At 38.2% G+C, this 15,871-nt stretch overlaps 1 protein-coding gene across 1 annotated transcript in view; it reads left to right on the forward strand.

Moving 5' to 3' along the window:
- The window catches only part of EFEMP1 (EGF containing fibulin extracellular matrix protein 1), a 47,165-nt gene that overhangs the window by 20,452 nt on the left and 10,842 nt on the right, over positions 1 to 15,871 (forward strand). The window contains exon 6 of the mRNA XM_071740368.1: positions 13,856 to 13,978. Within this exon, the coding sequence (XP_071596469.1) occupies positions 13,856 to 13,978 (123 nt within the window). The remainder of the gene's footprint in view (positions 1 to 13,855; positions 13,979 to 15,871) is intronic.

Below are 15,871 nucleotides of genomic sequence, written 5' to 3' on the forward strand. Positions count from 1 at the left end.
TGAAGCTGAGTGGACAGTCAGTCACACTGGAATTAAATCCATCTGGAAGGCATTTGAGGCAGCAAGACAGCTGTGAAAACCTTGAATGTGATTGACAGCTTTTTGCAATAGCTTTGACTGAAGTTTAAATTGAGAAATCTTTTCTCCCATCCTGCAAGAATTTACGAGCAAAATTCATTTTGACCAACCAATACTGGCCTGTATTCAACAGCATGAGGCCCTTATGTTCCCCTCTGGACTTGTGCTCATTAGTTAACCTCTGTAGTGGTGAGGGAAAGGCTAGATTAGATTTTAATCAAATATATATGATTGTCTATTTAGAGTTGGAGACAACTGGGCAATTGTTGTACCGAGCAATGTAGTGATAATGTTCTGAGCATCCCTCAGAAGTGTTGAGATGCAGACAGGCTACAAGACCTTGGCAAGTAGCTCATACACTCAATTTGCAAGAAAATAAAAATCTGGGACCTCATGACTTTTAAAGGTAGAATGCAATACACTGAAAAACAAGCAAAATATCTTCTAAAATATGTAGCACTTCTAAAAAAAAAGTAAGATAAGGAAGGGCCTCAAAGCTACCTTTTCAGGAAGGATGGCTAAAGCTTCCCACTCATCTTTCTCTGGGGCCAGGAGGAGGAGAAACATCTCATGGCACAACATATTTAAAAAATGTGTCTAGTGAATTCACCAGGAGCTGTTCCTTCCCTTCCCCATGCTAGCTACAAAGCCCATTCTGGCTTATTCCTGCAGGTGTCTGGAGGCAAAAAGCCTGGTTTGGATGAGCATCATACTAACAGTTGTTCCGCAGTAGTTGTCCTACATGGATCCCAGGCTCAGTGCTGCTTTTCAATGACCACCAGTGACCCAGAACCAAAAGCCTAGCCCAACATGGAACAATTGTTAATTCCTCAATGTCCTTGGCTATCCTGCCTATTTAACATCATCACCTGCTTGGGAGTGCCCATACTTTGTCAGAACCACAAAGAGTCTTTCCAACAGCTATTTTCTTTAACTCGATTGTAAACTACTCTTTCAGGAGCTCCATCAACTTGCATGGAGTGGAAAGGATTTTCAGAGGAAGTTCTTTCATGACCATCTTTTGCAAAAGCTTTTTTTCTCACCAAACTGTTTTAACAAAGTGTGTTTCTCTCCCACTGCCCACTTACCTGTGTTCTGTACGTTTTAAGATCATCTTGAGACTTGCACAGTGCTGTATCTATTTTAGATTGTTTGTATTGGCAACTAACATATGCAACCATGTACCCACATGAACAAAATTACAGAGCCCAGACAACTTTTGTACAGAGTTCCTTTGGCCACAGCTTCTCTGTGGGTTTCATTTGGCAGGAACGATATCAAGCAGAAGTCTTTCCCTCAGCTTCTGATGTAAACTAAAATACACCTTATAAATAGAATATACAGGCACCGAGAGCAGAGCCTTTGGGCAAACAGCCACCTTCAGGCTATGGGAAAAATTCAGTTAGATATGATTCATAAATATAATGAATAGGGTGCCATAAGCTGGCTTTGCTCTTCACAAACAAAGGCACATTCTCTGCCTTGAAAAATTAGAAGTGCAGAACCTGGAGCAATAGGAAAAGAAAAACAGGAGGAAAGTAAAAGCGGGAAATTTAAGGGGGAGAAAGAAAAACGCAGGCTTCAGTTCTCAGACTGGAAAGTGTAATTTTGAAGGCCATCAGACAATGCATGGAGTAAAACAACGGGCTTTGTTAGGCACTGAATCCCTCTTCACCTCACTTCTGATGAGCTCCAGCTTTAATTTTGCAAAATTTGAAGTGTAATACATTTCAAAAAGATGTTTGTTTGTTCTTTAGCTCTAGCTTAGTTGAAGGCTCCTATTGATTACAGCTGGAGCTGGATCAAGCTTATGCTGACTGCATTCTCCTGGCAGACTCTCATTTGTAAATACCTTTCATCTCATCCAGCAGTGATAATGATGTGTGTAGATGATGTGGCAGCAATTATTTAGCTGCTGTGTTAAGTTTTCTGCTTCATGCTAGCCAACTACCCTCCAGCCAGACCATAGAAAGGGATGCTTACATTTTCATTGAATCTTATTATTTCTTCCAAAGAAATTGCAGCAGCTCTATTGTAGCTTAAGCACTAATTTCTTCACTCTTACAGACAAATTTGGAAGCAATCAGGCCTACTATTTAACAAGTTTAAATATGTTATGAATAACCTTGTGACCTGGTAGCACATCCCAAAGAAAACCCCCTCAAAACTTCCATTTTCCCAGGTTTCAGAGCATCCTGTCAAAGACAAAGCAGAAAAAAGGAAGCTATGTATGCCTTAGTTACTCTCTGAATGGATTTACACGCTTGCTTAGTGCTGGGTAAATACTGGAAAATAAAACATGGATCTTGTCAAACTTACGAACTTAGCAAATGAGAAGCATTAGAAACAGCACTAATAGCAAATAGAGCTGAAGTATCTACTGCCAAGTCAGTGAGAGATCCCACGTCCTGCCTGGCAATCAGTCTAAATACATCCTTTCTCCCACTTCATGTGACCTTTTCAGGCCAGCAATGTTGTGTGTTAGTTTAATATTTTAAAACTGGAACTTTACTGGTATTTGGCCTACTTTTTCTATTTATTTTCTAAACAAATGATAGCCACTCCCTTCTCAAACTAACCTTTTAAGCTTTGCCAGAAGTCTATGAAGATCACAAGGTATTTAAAAAAAAAATTATTTTAAATCACATGCTCAGGCAAACAAAAGCAGGTTGCTCCATTTCACCATCCCAACAGCCTTGCAAGCAGACTTTAGGAGTACTCTACTTACTCCAGGAAACACTGCTGAAAGCTCATTTTCAGTGAAAAGTGCCAGGATTATGGTAGCACAGTATCTGTTCTGAGGCAAACCCATGTAACTTCCCAGCCAAAGAACAGGAAAAAAAAAATAAATAAAAAGAGTGAGAAAAGCCGTCCCAATTGCTACTTTTACTTGACTGCTTAAAGGCAGCTGGGAAGTCAGATCCTTAGCCTGAGAACAGAGTAGATCACAATTCTAAGGAAAAGTAATCTTGGAAGAAAAAATAGCCCTCCCTTCCCAAGGAAACTCCTGGGTTTTAAAATGTTAGTTTTTATTTATTACTGGCTCATTGAAAGAACAAAGTATTTTTTCGGTATCTTTTTTTCTTTTTTGTTCCTGAACACAGAAAAAAAAATGTGGCTAAACCCCAGAAAAATCTCACTCTGGGGCCAAAAATAATAATAATTTTCAGTTTTAAGATTTTTTTTGTCAGGTTTTTGAAAGAACAACAAATATTTCCCAAGCACCACTCCAACTTGCATGCTTCAGTAGACTGCACACCCTCAACTTATTCCAGTTGCCCTTCTTGTCCATCCCCCCCTTGCCCAGAGCCCACCCTCCTCCCCCTCGGGCTCATGTCTTGCTCTGGCCATGTCCCAGGCATGTGCAGCCACCTCAGGACACATTCTCTGGGGTTCTCTTGGGCTACACAGGGTGCATCACACCACCTCTGGCACTTGGTGTTGAGATATTCTCCCTAACAGTTCCAAGTACCTTGGAAGTCAGAAAAGCAGCAAATTACAGAGATTGGCAGGTACTTACCAGCTCTCCAGTTAAAAAGCGAGCATTCAAAACACCTTGGTGATCTAACTAGATCACACTGTGAGTCTTGACTGATAAAGAAGCCTTTAATAAACACAATTTCTCTATGTGAAAAGCAGCTACATTAGAAGGGCTCTGAGGTATGTACCTTGCCTTTTCCCCCATTCTTTTCTTTAGTCTCCACTCAGTCACCTCTATCACTACTCATCTTTAACTTTGATGTTCGTTTTTGTTTCTTCATAAATATTCATATTGCTTTTTTTTCTTTTTACCTTCAAAGAACAGATTTCTTGGTGCCTCTGCCTCTTTTTGATCCTGTCTGGCTTCACCTCTTGTATCTATTCTCTTCCAAACAAAGAATTTTTAATACTTCATTTTAAAGCCCTCTTCACGTTAAGAATTACATGGAAAAATGGAATTTCCACTTGTATTCAAACGGAGAGACAGCTAATGTGAATTCTTAAGGCAGGAAAAACAAAAATTTGCAATCCTGATGGTTTTGTTAGTACCATATAACATTACTTGTTTATAGCATAGTCAAAGGAATCTTAACTTTTGCACATCCATTTTTCTTTACTTGAACTGTGCAACCTGAACACTGTGTTTTTCTATCCTAGCTCTTCCAATCCCCTCCCATCCCTAGAGTATATTTTGGACCAACTCGACTGATGTGTCTTTTTCAAGTACTATTTCCATAATTTGCTTTTATTGTTCTATCATTCAAATGTTGTAGAAGCCATGAAAATTAGTTTCTTTTAACCACTTCATTTTTTATTAATCAGAAAATAAAATACAGAGCAGTGCCCACCAATTATTCTTTGAAAGTAAATTTTAGATATATTTCTTCAGATCAAGGCATCTCTGGGTACGTACAGCAACACACTAAAAGTATCACAGAACTATGTAGGAAAAATTCATAACTAAATAATGCCTTCAAAGGCATTTCTGAAGTTGGAACGGCATCAGGAATCTGCTTATTTACGTAGGGAGCAGTGGAGATTGCAGCATGTTGGTACTGCCAACAGATAGGATGATTAGTGCTAAAAACAATATCATCATTTAGATAAGCCTTCTCTTTCTGATAGTTGTTATTGAACTTGACTTGAACTTAAATGTTCTGAGCTTGGGAACTACAGTTATCATTCCTAAAACAGCTCATTCAGCTTAAAAGGCTGAAGAAAAATAAGCTTTTATTGAGAAAATTGGTCCCTTGTATCAAATATTTTAAGTTCCTTAAGTCCCTGTGAATTTAGCTCAGTGGGTAACCAGCTTCCTTCACTGACAGAAGGACACACAGACCATGGCAGGGAAACACAGGCAGACCATGTTTTCCCCAGCCTGCATCCCCCATGGCTGTACTTCACAGGGGAAATGGTCTGATCAGGACTAAAACAATTTTTTTTGCAGCAACTCTATTTTCTGTGTTGTCTCAGAATAAAAGTTGATCCTCAAAGTGTGATCTGAATTTCTAGGTAGAAGTTTGTGTTTTCTTTTGCGGGGACCCAGCAGCTGCCAGTGTAAGTGTTGTGAAAAGGCTTGCAAAGATTTAATGAGTGATGCTTCAACTTCCTAATTAAAAACCACAATGTGTTTTCAGGCCTTTATTTCCCTAATATTACAGGTTGTAGCAGTAATATGTTGTTCAGTCAAGCCTAGCTAAAGGAAAATGCTTATGAGGTTTCCAAGGAGAGAAATAAACAAAATGGAAATGAATAGGGAACTTGGAACTTCTAAGTGTACGTAATTAAGAAAAAAAAATACATCCTTCAGATAATTCTGGAAACTATTAGGAGATATTCATAATTCATAACCAGTTGTTTGGTTTTCTTTCAAGCAAGGGGGCAGCTTTACATCAAACACTGACTAGCTTTTCCATTAACTTAAATAAACAAAACAGTATGCTTCAAGTTAAGTGAACATCTTTTTTTTCCCCTTTTCTTAATAACTGGGTGAATTAGAAATAAGAACAAGACATTTACTTTCAAATAGGAAATTACTTTGCATGCTATTTCTTCATGTTAAAAATACTTTGGAACACTCACAAAAACAATGTTAAGTTGAATTTATGGAAATGTTCTATATCAGTTTTGAAGATGATATGCCAGATGTCGGGAAGAACTCTTTCATCTGCAATAATGGAATAGCTTAATCCACCCTTGTTGTTTCTGAGCGTGGTCCAAGTGTATTGGTCATCATGGGTGGGTGATCCTCACTAAGGCAGGCATGAACCAAAAAGCACAAGTTGTTAGACCTCTAGAATAAAGTCACAAGAAAGCAACAGCAGGAAATACTCTGCTGAAAGTAAAAATAAGCCATTGCAATGTAAATCAAAAAGTTTACCACTATGACAACTCACATTTTGAAGTACTCTGAGACTTGCAGGTACATCGCACTGAATTACTGCATGTTAAATTGAAAGCAAGCATGGCTTCATTTAAGGCCCCAGCAGAAATAAAGCCCAAGCCCCAAATTTTAAATTAATAAAGATCCATGAAAAACATGGAATATTTTTCTTTTTGATAAGCAGGAAGTCTAACAGTTAACATTGTGACCTTCTATTGGGCAAAACCATACAGTGTAGTTGTATTTAGGCTTTTTAATTCCAGCACGGACAGCTACTGTGAGGAAGGTGTAGGAGCAGAATTTGTGTCTGGGCCCTTATTCAGGTGAATCATACTCACCTCGTCACCACTGAAATGCTGTCCTGAATGAAACAACTATAAGTATTGTCTTATGGTAAGACACAGGACAGATAAAGCATGTTCTATGTTCCTCTCCTGTGGCATCTCAGTCTTCAGAGTAAAGAAGTGATAATCTCAGAATTAGAAGCCCTTTACCTTTTGCGGTGTGATTTACAGGCTTCTTGGCAAGGAAGGTAGCATCACAGATGGAGACAAAGTACAGAGGAAAGGAAGTAATGCATCCATTCAAAGCTTCATTCATTTTTTTCCCTTTTCAGCTGCCTGCCACTCCCAAACAAACATGTGGGAGATGTTCTAGTGCTGAAAGCTGTGGCTCACTCCTTTATTTAGCTATTCTATGTGATAAGTCAATTCAGTTTGGACATACCAAAGACAATACATAATTATGACAAAGTACTGCAGTTCAAACTTGATTATTACAGCTTGATCCCTTGTTAACTCTGTTGAGAACCTGGAAGAGAGGTGCTTTTACTGCATCTTCATACTCATGAAATTACTGTGGTTGGGTGACTTCCCCAAAATCATGGTATTTGCTACCATTTTGCAGTTCAAATACAGAAATCATGCAAGGAAATCTTAAGTTGCACTGCATTCCGATTTTCTGTACCATTTTCTGCATTAAAATTTTGCACTAGTTTATTTTGTTGTGCTATGATGTCCAGAAGTACTAAAAGACAAATCTTCAAGGAGTTTGCTTTGCTGTCCTCCCAATTTTGAGAGGGAAAACGTTTCGGCACACCAAAAGAAGTCATGCTGTTTTTCACGAAAATCTCATTAATTTAAACATTCTACCTCATATATTTGCTTAAATGTAGGTCTTGGCCCTTACATGTATTTTTCCTGTGCAAACAAGTATTTGTGCAAGTTACCTTCGCTCAACTGTGAAAACTTGTTACCAGGGCAATGAGTCCAATATACTTAACATGAAAGGCCCAAAGGAAAATTTAAAAGGGAAAGAGAAAAACCAGCAATAAAGAGGGAGTTTATGGGCTGCTATGGAGTTGCAGAGAATTATAGACGCTACCTCATGACACTGCTAGATACTGACTGCACTGTTGGAGTGCAGCTCTCTATATTAACAAGTTTTGCCACTTTGAAAGCAAGAAATTTCTTCAAATATTTAGTCTTTTGGTACCTACTGACTTGAGATTATGTAACTGATTTTCTGCTGGTATTTACCACCGCAAAGTGCAGCCTCCCAACACCAATGAGTTAAAAGTTGTCCGGGCATCCAGCCCAGATGAATAACATCCCAAATGTTGAAGGAAGTAGCAAGGGAAATAGAAAAGCCTTTGACAGAAATTGTTGATAGCTTGCTAAGGCTGGGGAGGGAACCAGGGAATTTGGAGGTTGCTAATGTTGTTCCTATGTGTAAGAAAGGATCAGGGAGGATCCAGGAAACGACATAGCAGTGAGCTTGGCTTCAGTTGCAAGAACAATATAAGAAACATAAATAAGGGACAGAATACTTAATTTGGTAAAATAAAGTAAGCCCATGCTAATGGAAGAACTACAGTGGTCTAATTTCTGCAAGTATTTCACCTTCATCTGGCCATTTCTGAAAATACTAATATAAAATACCTTACAATCAGGAGGAAAGCTAATGAAGTAGACAGAAAGTTAAAGGTATCACAGAATACTGAAGTTAAGTAAATTGTCCGTGATATCTGCAGTACTGTGTGGGTGATTGTATGTCTGATATCAGACTTACTGGTGCCATCGCTTATGTGGGAGGCAGTGTTTTCAGTTCAGATGAATCTATTAGAAAAATAGACCAAGTCATTTTCTGGTCTTGCTCACACTGCGAACTCAAAAAATTTAAACTGATTAACTAAAATATTTATTGTTTACATTCAAAACAAACGGAGAACAGCTTCTCTGGAGTCAATGACAAGTGCAACACTGACAGTGGGGCAATCATTCTGGGTTTAGATTTGTATAAAGCATGTACAAAGCTGGTCCACTGGTGCTGCTCAGTGGGGGCATACATAATAATTCAAATCCCATAAGGCTATTTAAAAGCCCTCTACCGGTCTGGTGGATAAGAGATTGCTACAGACCTACAATGATTTTGTGACTTGTTTGAACAGTTGGATATATCCACAAACAAGAAGAGTGTGAAGATACTGGAGTAAATTGCAATATGCTGAAAGCCAGTGAGCAGCAGGAAGAAGAGCACTGCAGTCCCAGGGGCATGACATACTTGAGTTAGCTAAGAACACAGTTCTTCAGCTCTCAGTGCAGCATACAGGTATGGGCTAGAGGAGAAAATGTTTAAGTGGTTAAATTAGATGAGGCATAGATGTGGATTACACTTTTTTCTACAAAAGTTCGCAGCACTGGTGGAATGCATCTTGTGAATGTATGTACTTCTCATAATGAGAAGAAAAGAAAATTACAGAGATTAAGCTGTTGCATAAGTGAGCAAGCAGCGTGAGTCAAGGGGTTTGGGAAAAATTAGTCACAGCAGGAAGGGAACAGAGCCAGGTTTGTAGCTCAGAAAGGGAGACTAGGAAAGAATTTTATAGATGGAGATAAGGGCCTGACAGAATGGGTTGCAGTAGAGAAGTAGGGTAACAAACTAGCTTTAAACCAGGGAACCATACACTAGATTTAAAGAAAGCTATAGCTAAAAAGCAGGTCAGGAAAAATTTCTGTACACACTGGTGACTGAAATATAGAGCAGGCTGCCAAAGTCAGCATTGGAAGGACATAATTGTGTAAATCACTTCAAGAGGGAGTGTGGGTACATTTTTGGAAAATGAGGGAATCACTGGGTATAGCTATTAGTGAGGCTTGTGGAATTAAAACTATGAAATGCAAGTTAATTTATACTTTGAAGGAGTACAGGAGCAAGCTCTGCTGCCCTCCTGCATGGTTCTCGCATTATTTCTGTAGCACCCTGCAAACTTCCAACAGGAACTTCTGAAAATCAGAGCATTATCTTAACCTGCAGATAATTATCAATATGAAAGTCTTCTAAAATGAACTTTCTAAAATAGCCCTGAAGATTGCTGCAAAAGATGGTATTTACACTAAGATGAGTCATGGGGTCTGATGGCTATATTTACCATCATTGTACAGTTGAGGACTTCAGTAAACATTTCTGAAAGAGCAGTGTGGATTACATGTCATTTAAGGGAGAGTACAGTGTCCTTAACTGTAAAGTTCCTCCCACCCTCTCTATTGACTCTGACTCTTTACATCAGTTTAGGTTTTTCATATAGCAATAATCATTGCAACTTGATAGAGGACCATACCACCCAACCCATCTTGGGAATGGTATAGGTTTGACTAAGGATGACCCTGTGGGAAAAGCAGAGTATGAGGTTCCCAGAACCAAAGACTGCATCATGATGGTTAATGGATCCAGAATGAGACCGTTCAGAGAACCTGAGTTCTGTGTTTTGTAATGCTCCAAACACTTGGCTTTGAACCTGTTGTATTCCTTCAGCATGGTATTCTGGATGTAACACCTACAAACTATGCAGGGAAATTAAAATACTCAATACAAGCAAATTCTACAAATGTTGTTAAATTTTTTCTAACATAAGTTTGATTTTGAGTGGCCTATTGAAAGACTACATAATTATCTGGGTTCAATTATTACACTGATCAAGACACTGAAGGTAACCCGACTGCATTTTCAAGTATGATCAACCTGCAAAAGGACTGTTAGAAACATCCAGGCTATTTCAAAGGAAATTTTCCAACTACACAGGCTATAATTGTCCTAAGTGTAACTGGAAATAAAAATCTGAGCAACATCTTAGATCAGATTCAGAGATATAGTGAGTTTAAGAATTAATCTATATGTTACAGGTTGCATGCATCAGTAATCAAGTGCCATTCAAGTTGTTTAACAATTTAGTACAAACTTGCTGCTCTTGTTTATCTGTAGCAAACAGCATAAATTTTTAAAAGGTCAGGGTTGTTTTCATTGCTGGTTGGTTACCATTGTAATTACAATTGCCTACCTGGGTGAACAAATGTATGTGTAACATCTGGAAATGCAATTTAAACAAAGTAGATGAGAAATGGGTTGAGGATGTTTTCAGGTATTGTTTATAAGATACTTATTTAAGGTAGAAGTTTCAGCTCTAGCATCAGTTGCTGCAACACTTACGAAAACAAACTTTATCATGATGACACTAAATTTGGAAAGGAGGATGCAGAGGAAAGATGCTCAAGAATGAGCTTGTAAAAGCCCATTATTTTCTTTCTAGATCTGTTTCTTATACTGCACTCATCACTGTGGTATCTTGAGTGCTTTCCAGTAGTGCATTAAGCAACATGACAAACATCTGTCACATGTTTGTTCTCTCACCCTCTCCCCAGAGAGACAAGTGTGTGCAGTGGAGGGTCTTGTTTTAATTTTTTTAATTATTATAAATACACATGCACGTAACACACATTATTAAACATTTGTGCTAAAGAGGAAAGGTCAGATAAATTTATCTTGCCCTTAAATTTTAAAGCTGGTGAGCTCTGTGATGTTCCCATAGGAATTTTTATCACACCCTTGCCCCAGATTGCTGCATCTTCACAGATACCAAATCAATCTGGTCATGGGAGTCTGCAGTAGGCAGAAACCAGAAGTACGGATTCCTAATGCCCTCACTTACTGTTCACACTTAAGTCCAGGGATTTTGTCAAGAAAGGTCAAATGGAGTAAGATTATAGAGTTTAAGGAGAAACATGTGCTTTGTGTAACCGCCTTCTCATCCCCATATTAATGCATTTGACACAGACTAAAAACAGGAATTGACGCAGCTTCCAGATCACCGTCACAGAATCAGAGGGCACTGTGCAAGTTCCCTGTGATTAACAAGCTGTGTTGTGGCAAAATGAGAATCTAAGGGATTGAGTAAATCCAATTTAAACTGGAAAAAGTTCTTAGCATAACAAAGAGCAGACCTGGAAGTTACTGATTTCCACACAGAGGGGAAATAACTGGACTTCTCTTGGATGCAGGTATCTGCTCAGCAAGATCTCATTGCAAACTCCATCAGTGCTTCCTTCCATACTCCACAAGGGCTGAGCTGCTTCCAGTATCCCACCAGTACAATTCACAATTGGAATTCACTGCTTCCAACACTGAAATCTTCCACTCACTTCCTCAACCTTTTACCAGTCACAACAGTGGGCATCTCTAAAACTACTGCAATTCTAGGGACTTCAGAACTGAAAGTTCCAGCACTGAAATCTTTGTGCTGCCTGTTTTTCTCCTCCCACAACGTTTTCCTTGAAGCACTTAAGCTTGATCTCCAGGCCACAAGCCTTCCTCTACCATTACTGATTTCTCTGCACAGATGTGAGTAGAACTGCTCCTAGCATGGCAATGTACAGCCCCTCCCCAGGGAAGGCTGGAGGCTGCTCTCTGGTCCACCTTCACTTCCAATCTTAGGCACTTCAGTAAAGTCCACTAAAAATAGAAAAGGACTGGAGTTTTCAAACTACATCCATCAATACTTCATTCCATGTAGCTGTTCCCCTAGCTTGCCTCTGGACCCACAGCTCAGCAAAAGCCATCCAGTAAAGCCAGTCAAAATAGCAAAAAGTCTCATGACAATATAGAATAACACCAATGATAAAGCTCTTCTGAAGTCCACAAATAATAAGGTACATATTGATACACATTTTCATTTTATGTGGATGGCAGGACATACAATCACAGCTACTGTGCAGCCCAGGTCAGGATCATAACTTGAGCAAGAAGCTGAGGAGAGCTCTAAACAATTCCTTGAAATAAATCTGATGACCAGCTTGTTTTTATAAACACAGATCTTTTTAGCCATAATGTGGAACCCCCCAAGATTTTCCAAATGAGGGGGCAGCTAGCAGTCAATACTTCTGAATAATTGTTTTTCTTTCAAACTGAAGATAACGCAGGGGAAAAAAATCAAAGACCCTGAGTGCGTAAGTCAATCTAGTTTGCTTCATTTTAGCTGTAGTAGTGTATTATTCCATCAAAATTAACTTCCTTTCTTCCAGCACACTGCAACAAAAAGGATTTGAACTATGTGAATACTACAGCCTTTTTATTTTCAATTTTTGTAGAAACTAAGAGTACATGAAAAGCCCAGTGAAGTCCCTGCAAAGACTTGCACTGAACTCCTCCATGCTTTGGCTCAAGCCTTTAATGATGTGTCTGGTTGGTATGAGGCAGCCAGCTGTAGTCCCTGAAAGTCTTTACACCTGAGAATGTGCTTCAGCTGTCAGCACAGAACAACACAGTCAGCAAGTCCTGCATCAACCCAGCAGCTTTAGGATTGATATTATCCAGAAATGCAAAGAGCAAGCTAACATGAAATGACTTTATTTTTCCTGTCAGATAAAGAGATGATATATGTATAAAATATTTGGACATTTGGGGAAAGGGCAAACGTTGAGAATTAATTCAAACTGTTGATGGTTTATTTTTTGTTTAATCTTGTGGTCAAAATTGTTTTCATTTGCTATGAGAAAGAATCCATCATTTTTTCCAAAGCACCACCCAGAATCTGCCACTGGTGATGCTCTAACGTCCCCAGTGCCTATACAAATAGAGAGGTCATCTGAGATTTGTAAACTAGAGATCATAAGTTTTAAGGAATTTGTTTATTCAGCCTAGAGTCTCCAAATTGTGTACAATGCCAAAATTAAAAAGTCCTTTCACTGTACTGTGTCAGGTTACAATAAAAAGCTCTCCAACATTTTGGATGTTCAGATGAGAAAGCAAATTGAAGTTCCATTTTAAGCAACCTATTTGTCAGCACATGCAGTTTAATTATAATTAAGTACCTCCACTCATAATGAATAGGCAAAGCAAAATGCTTTTTTTATACTTGTATAAACCTGCATTTAGTGTGAACAAAAAGCTGCCTGAATTACACTCAGAACTACAGATCTAGTATTTGCATTTTTAGCTGTAATGTGCAAATACAAACATAAGCAAACTATTTGCAAACACTTGAACAGATTGATTGAATTAGGGGAATTTTCATGGGAATGACAAGAGTCAGATCTCTTCCTGATGAGAAGGCCACCACATACCAAGTTCCAAGTCCCTGTCCAAAGTATGGAGCACGGGAACTATGCAAAAGAGATTACCAGAGTCTTTTTAGTATGAAAAAACATATTTCTAACTCATCTCATTCTTGAGAAAGGGCTGAACTACGTTTGCTGAAATCTCCCAGAGTAATTCAGCTTGCAACAGACAACCAGCATGGGAAAAAAACAAATGTCAAATGATTGAAATATGATAAAGTTACAAGAAGTTTACAGAATTTTTTTCAATAAGTACACACTAATGGCATTTGACAAGTGAAAGCGTCTGATTGTTTAAAATAACATCTGAAAAAAATTCCAAATGTGGCATATTAGAGTAGAAATAACACAGTGATAAGATTTTGTGTCCTGCAAGTGGAATAAGCATTAAGATAACATCTTTGGAGTATATTTGAACTTTGCTGCCTTCACTTAGAGGTATCTTAAAGATGGACAAGGCATTTCAACAGGCTAAATATTTTAGGGAAACTTTATGACTTATACTGCATTTGCTTTTCTTATAAAGATATAGATGAATGTGCAACTGGAACCCATAATTGTAGAGCTGACCAAGTATGTGTGAATTTAAGAGGGTCCTTCAGCTGCCAGTGTCCTGCAGGCTATCAGAAACGAGGGGACCAATGTGTTGGTAAGTATTGCTGTGGACTAAATTACTTACTTTCATTAGCAAACTTTGGCAAACTTTGTATTGATTTAAAAACATGTAGGTATCTGTACTGTAAAATAGCTATATAACTTTGAAATGCAATGTAATATTCACTTTATCAAAACAATCACTAAATCATAGAACTAGAAACTGTTAAGTATAATCAACACTTGGAGTTGAACTTCACAAGATTAATTTTCCTAATAGTTCCCATTGTGTTTATTGTTTGTACTGGGGTGTTGCCTAACGTACCAGATATAGTCATAAGTCTACTATAGCAGCAAACTACAGCATGTCTTTCCACTGACCTCAGTGAGACTTGCCTCCAGATCTGCAGGACAAAGCACAACCTTCACACAGACCTGATTGCTGCCCTGCAGAGCCCCTGCACACAGTCTCTCTCACTACTCACTTTATGAGTATAACTGAGAGAGATGGAAACTCTGAATGCAGGTATACTACACTTGCAACTTACAAACCTCTATGCTTTATTGTTTGTGCCAAGATAAACTATCGGCACCTTTGGGACCTATACAAGTAGCATTAAATTAAATCCATGTGCAGTGTAAACACTTATCTTTTCTGTTCCATCCTTATTTGGGGGCGTTATGCACAAGTGCCATTACTCTGTTCCTGTAGTCCTTCTTCAACCTTTATTCAACGCCTCTTTAATAGTGATTTCAATTATTTAATTGCTTTTATAGGCACTGCCATCTTAAGCCTTAGGCTTGTCAGAGATAATAATAAAAACAACTATGAAATAAGAGTATCAATTACATACATCATGAGGTGGTCACAAGACACAATGCTGTTTTTATGCAGCCTAGGAGGAAAAGCATTCATTGTTTTTTTTTGTTCTCAGCAAAACCAAAACAACAGGACTTCATGTTTTACTCTTGTACTTTGTACTAGGGATCCTGCATTTGAAAGTGTGTAAGAATTCTTTTGTATTTTTAATCTCCTTCCAAAAGGCTTAGAGAGGCTATAGGTAGTCACTGCCTAACAAGAGCTGCAGGAATGAAATGAGAAATTTCAGTGCACGTCCAGACTAACTTAAATTTTCGGGCATGGCTCGCTCTTTAGGATTCTGTGCCAAGGGCTCTTATCTCTTTCTCAAAAGATATGGATCAGGCCTTGAACTGAGAAACTGATATAAATACAGATGTATGTGATTTTTCTCAGTATGAGTAGTTTGGAATGTTAGGTGGAGAAATAGTTTTCACAGGTCACCAATTCATTTTTTTAATATCTGGGTTTTATCTAAAATTTTTAGAGCGGGTAAAGTACAACACTGCTATGCAATAACACTTTAAATGTCAAGATCTATGGTTTTATCTAAGCATCTCACATATTATATCACTCAAAAGAAGCAGAATGATACACCTTTGTACCTACGTGTGAATACATTTATATATCGAAATGTATAGATGAAGATGTCTGGAAAGTGAAATTTCCTTTATTTAGGTCAAAACCAAGAATAACACCTGCATTACATATTACACACTGTCCTAAATTATAAGTAGATCCCTACACTTAGTACTGTCAGCATTTAAGAATAAAGCCTGTCTTTAGGGATTTTAAAACAACTTAGCCAGAAAAAGTTCTTGGGGTCAAATCTTGATAGAGGTTCTCCATATGGGAGGAAATGTTTCTCAAATTTGAAAGAAATTTTTCCAGACTACTTTGGCTTCAGGGTAGAGAGAGAAAAAGATTCATTTCTAAAAATTGATTAATTTTAATCTAAATTCACTAATAATTTCTTTTTTCATTTCATTTTTTTTTTAATTTGTTTGTTCACATATTGCAAAATTACTGTTTTCTGAAATACAGGACTGTGGATAGAACGTGTTATTTTCCCAGCACTACTTCAAAGAG

This window comes from Heliangelus exortis, chromosome 3 (genome assembly GCF_036169615.1).
Source record: "Heliangelus exortis chromosome 3, bHelExo1.hap1, whole genome shotgun sequence".
Classification (NCBI taxonomy): Eukaryota; Metazoa; Chordata; class Aves; order Apodiformes; family Trochilidae; genus Heliangelus; species Heliangelus exortis.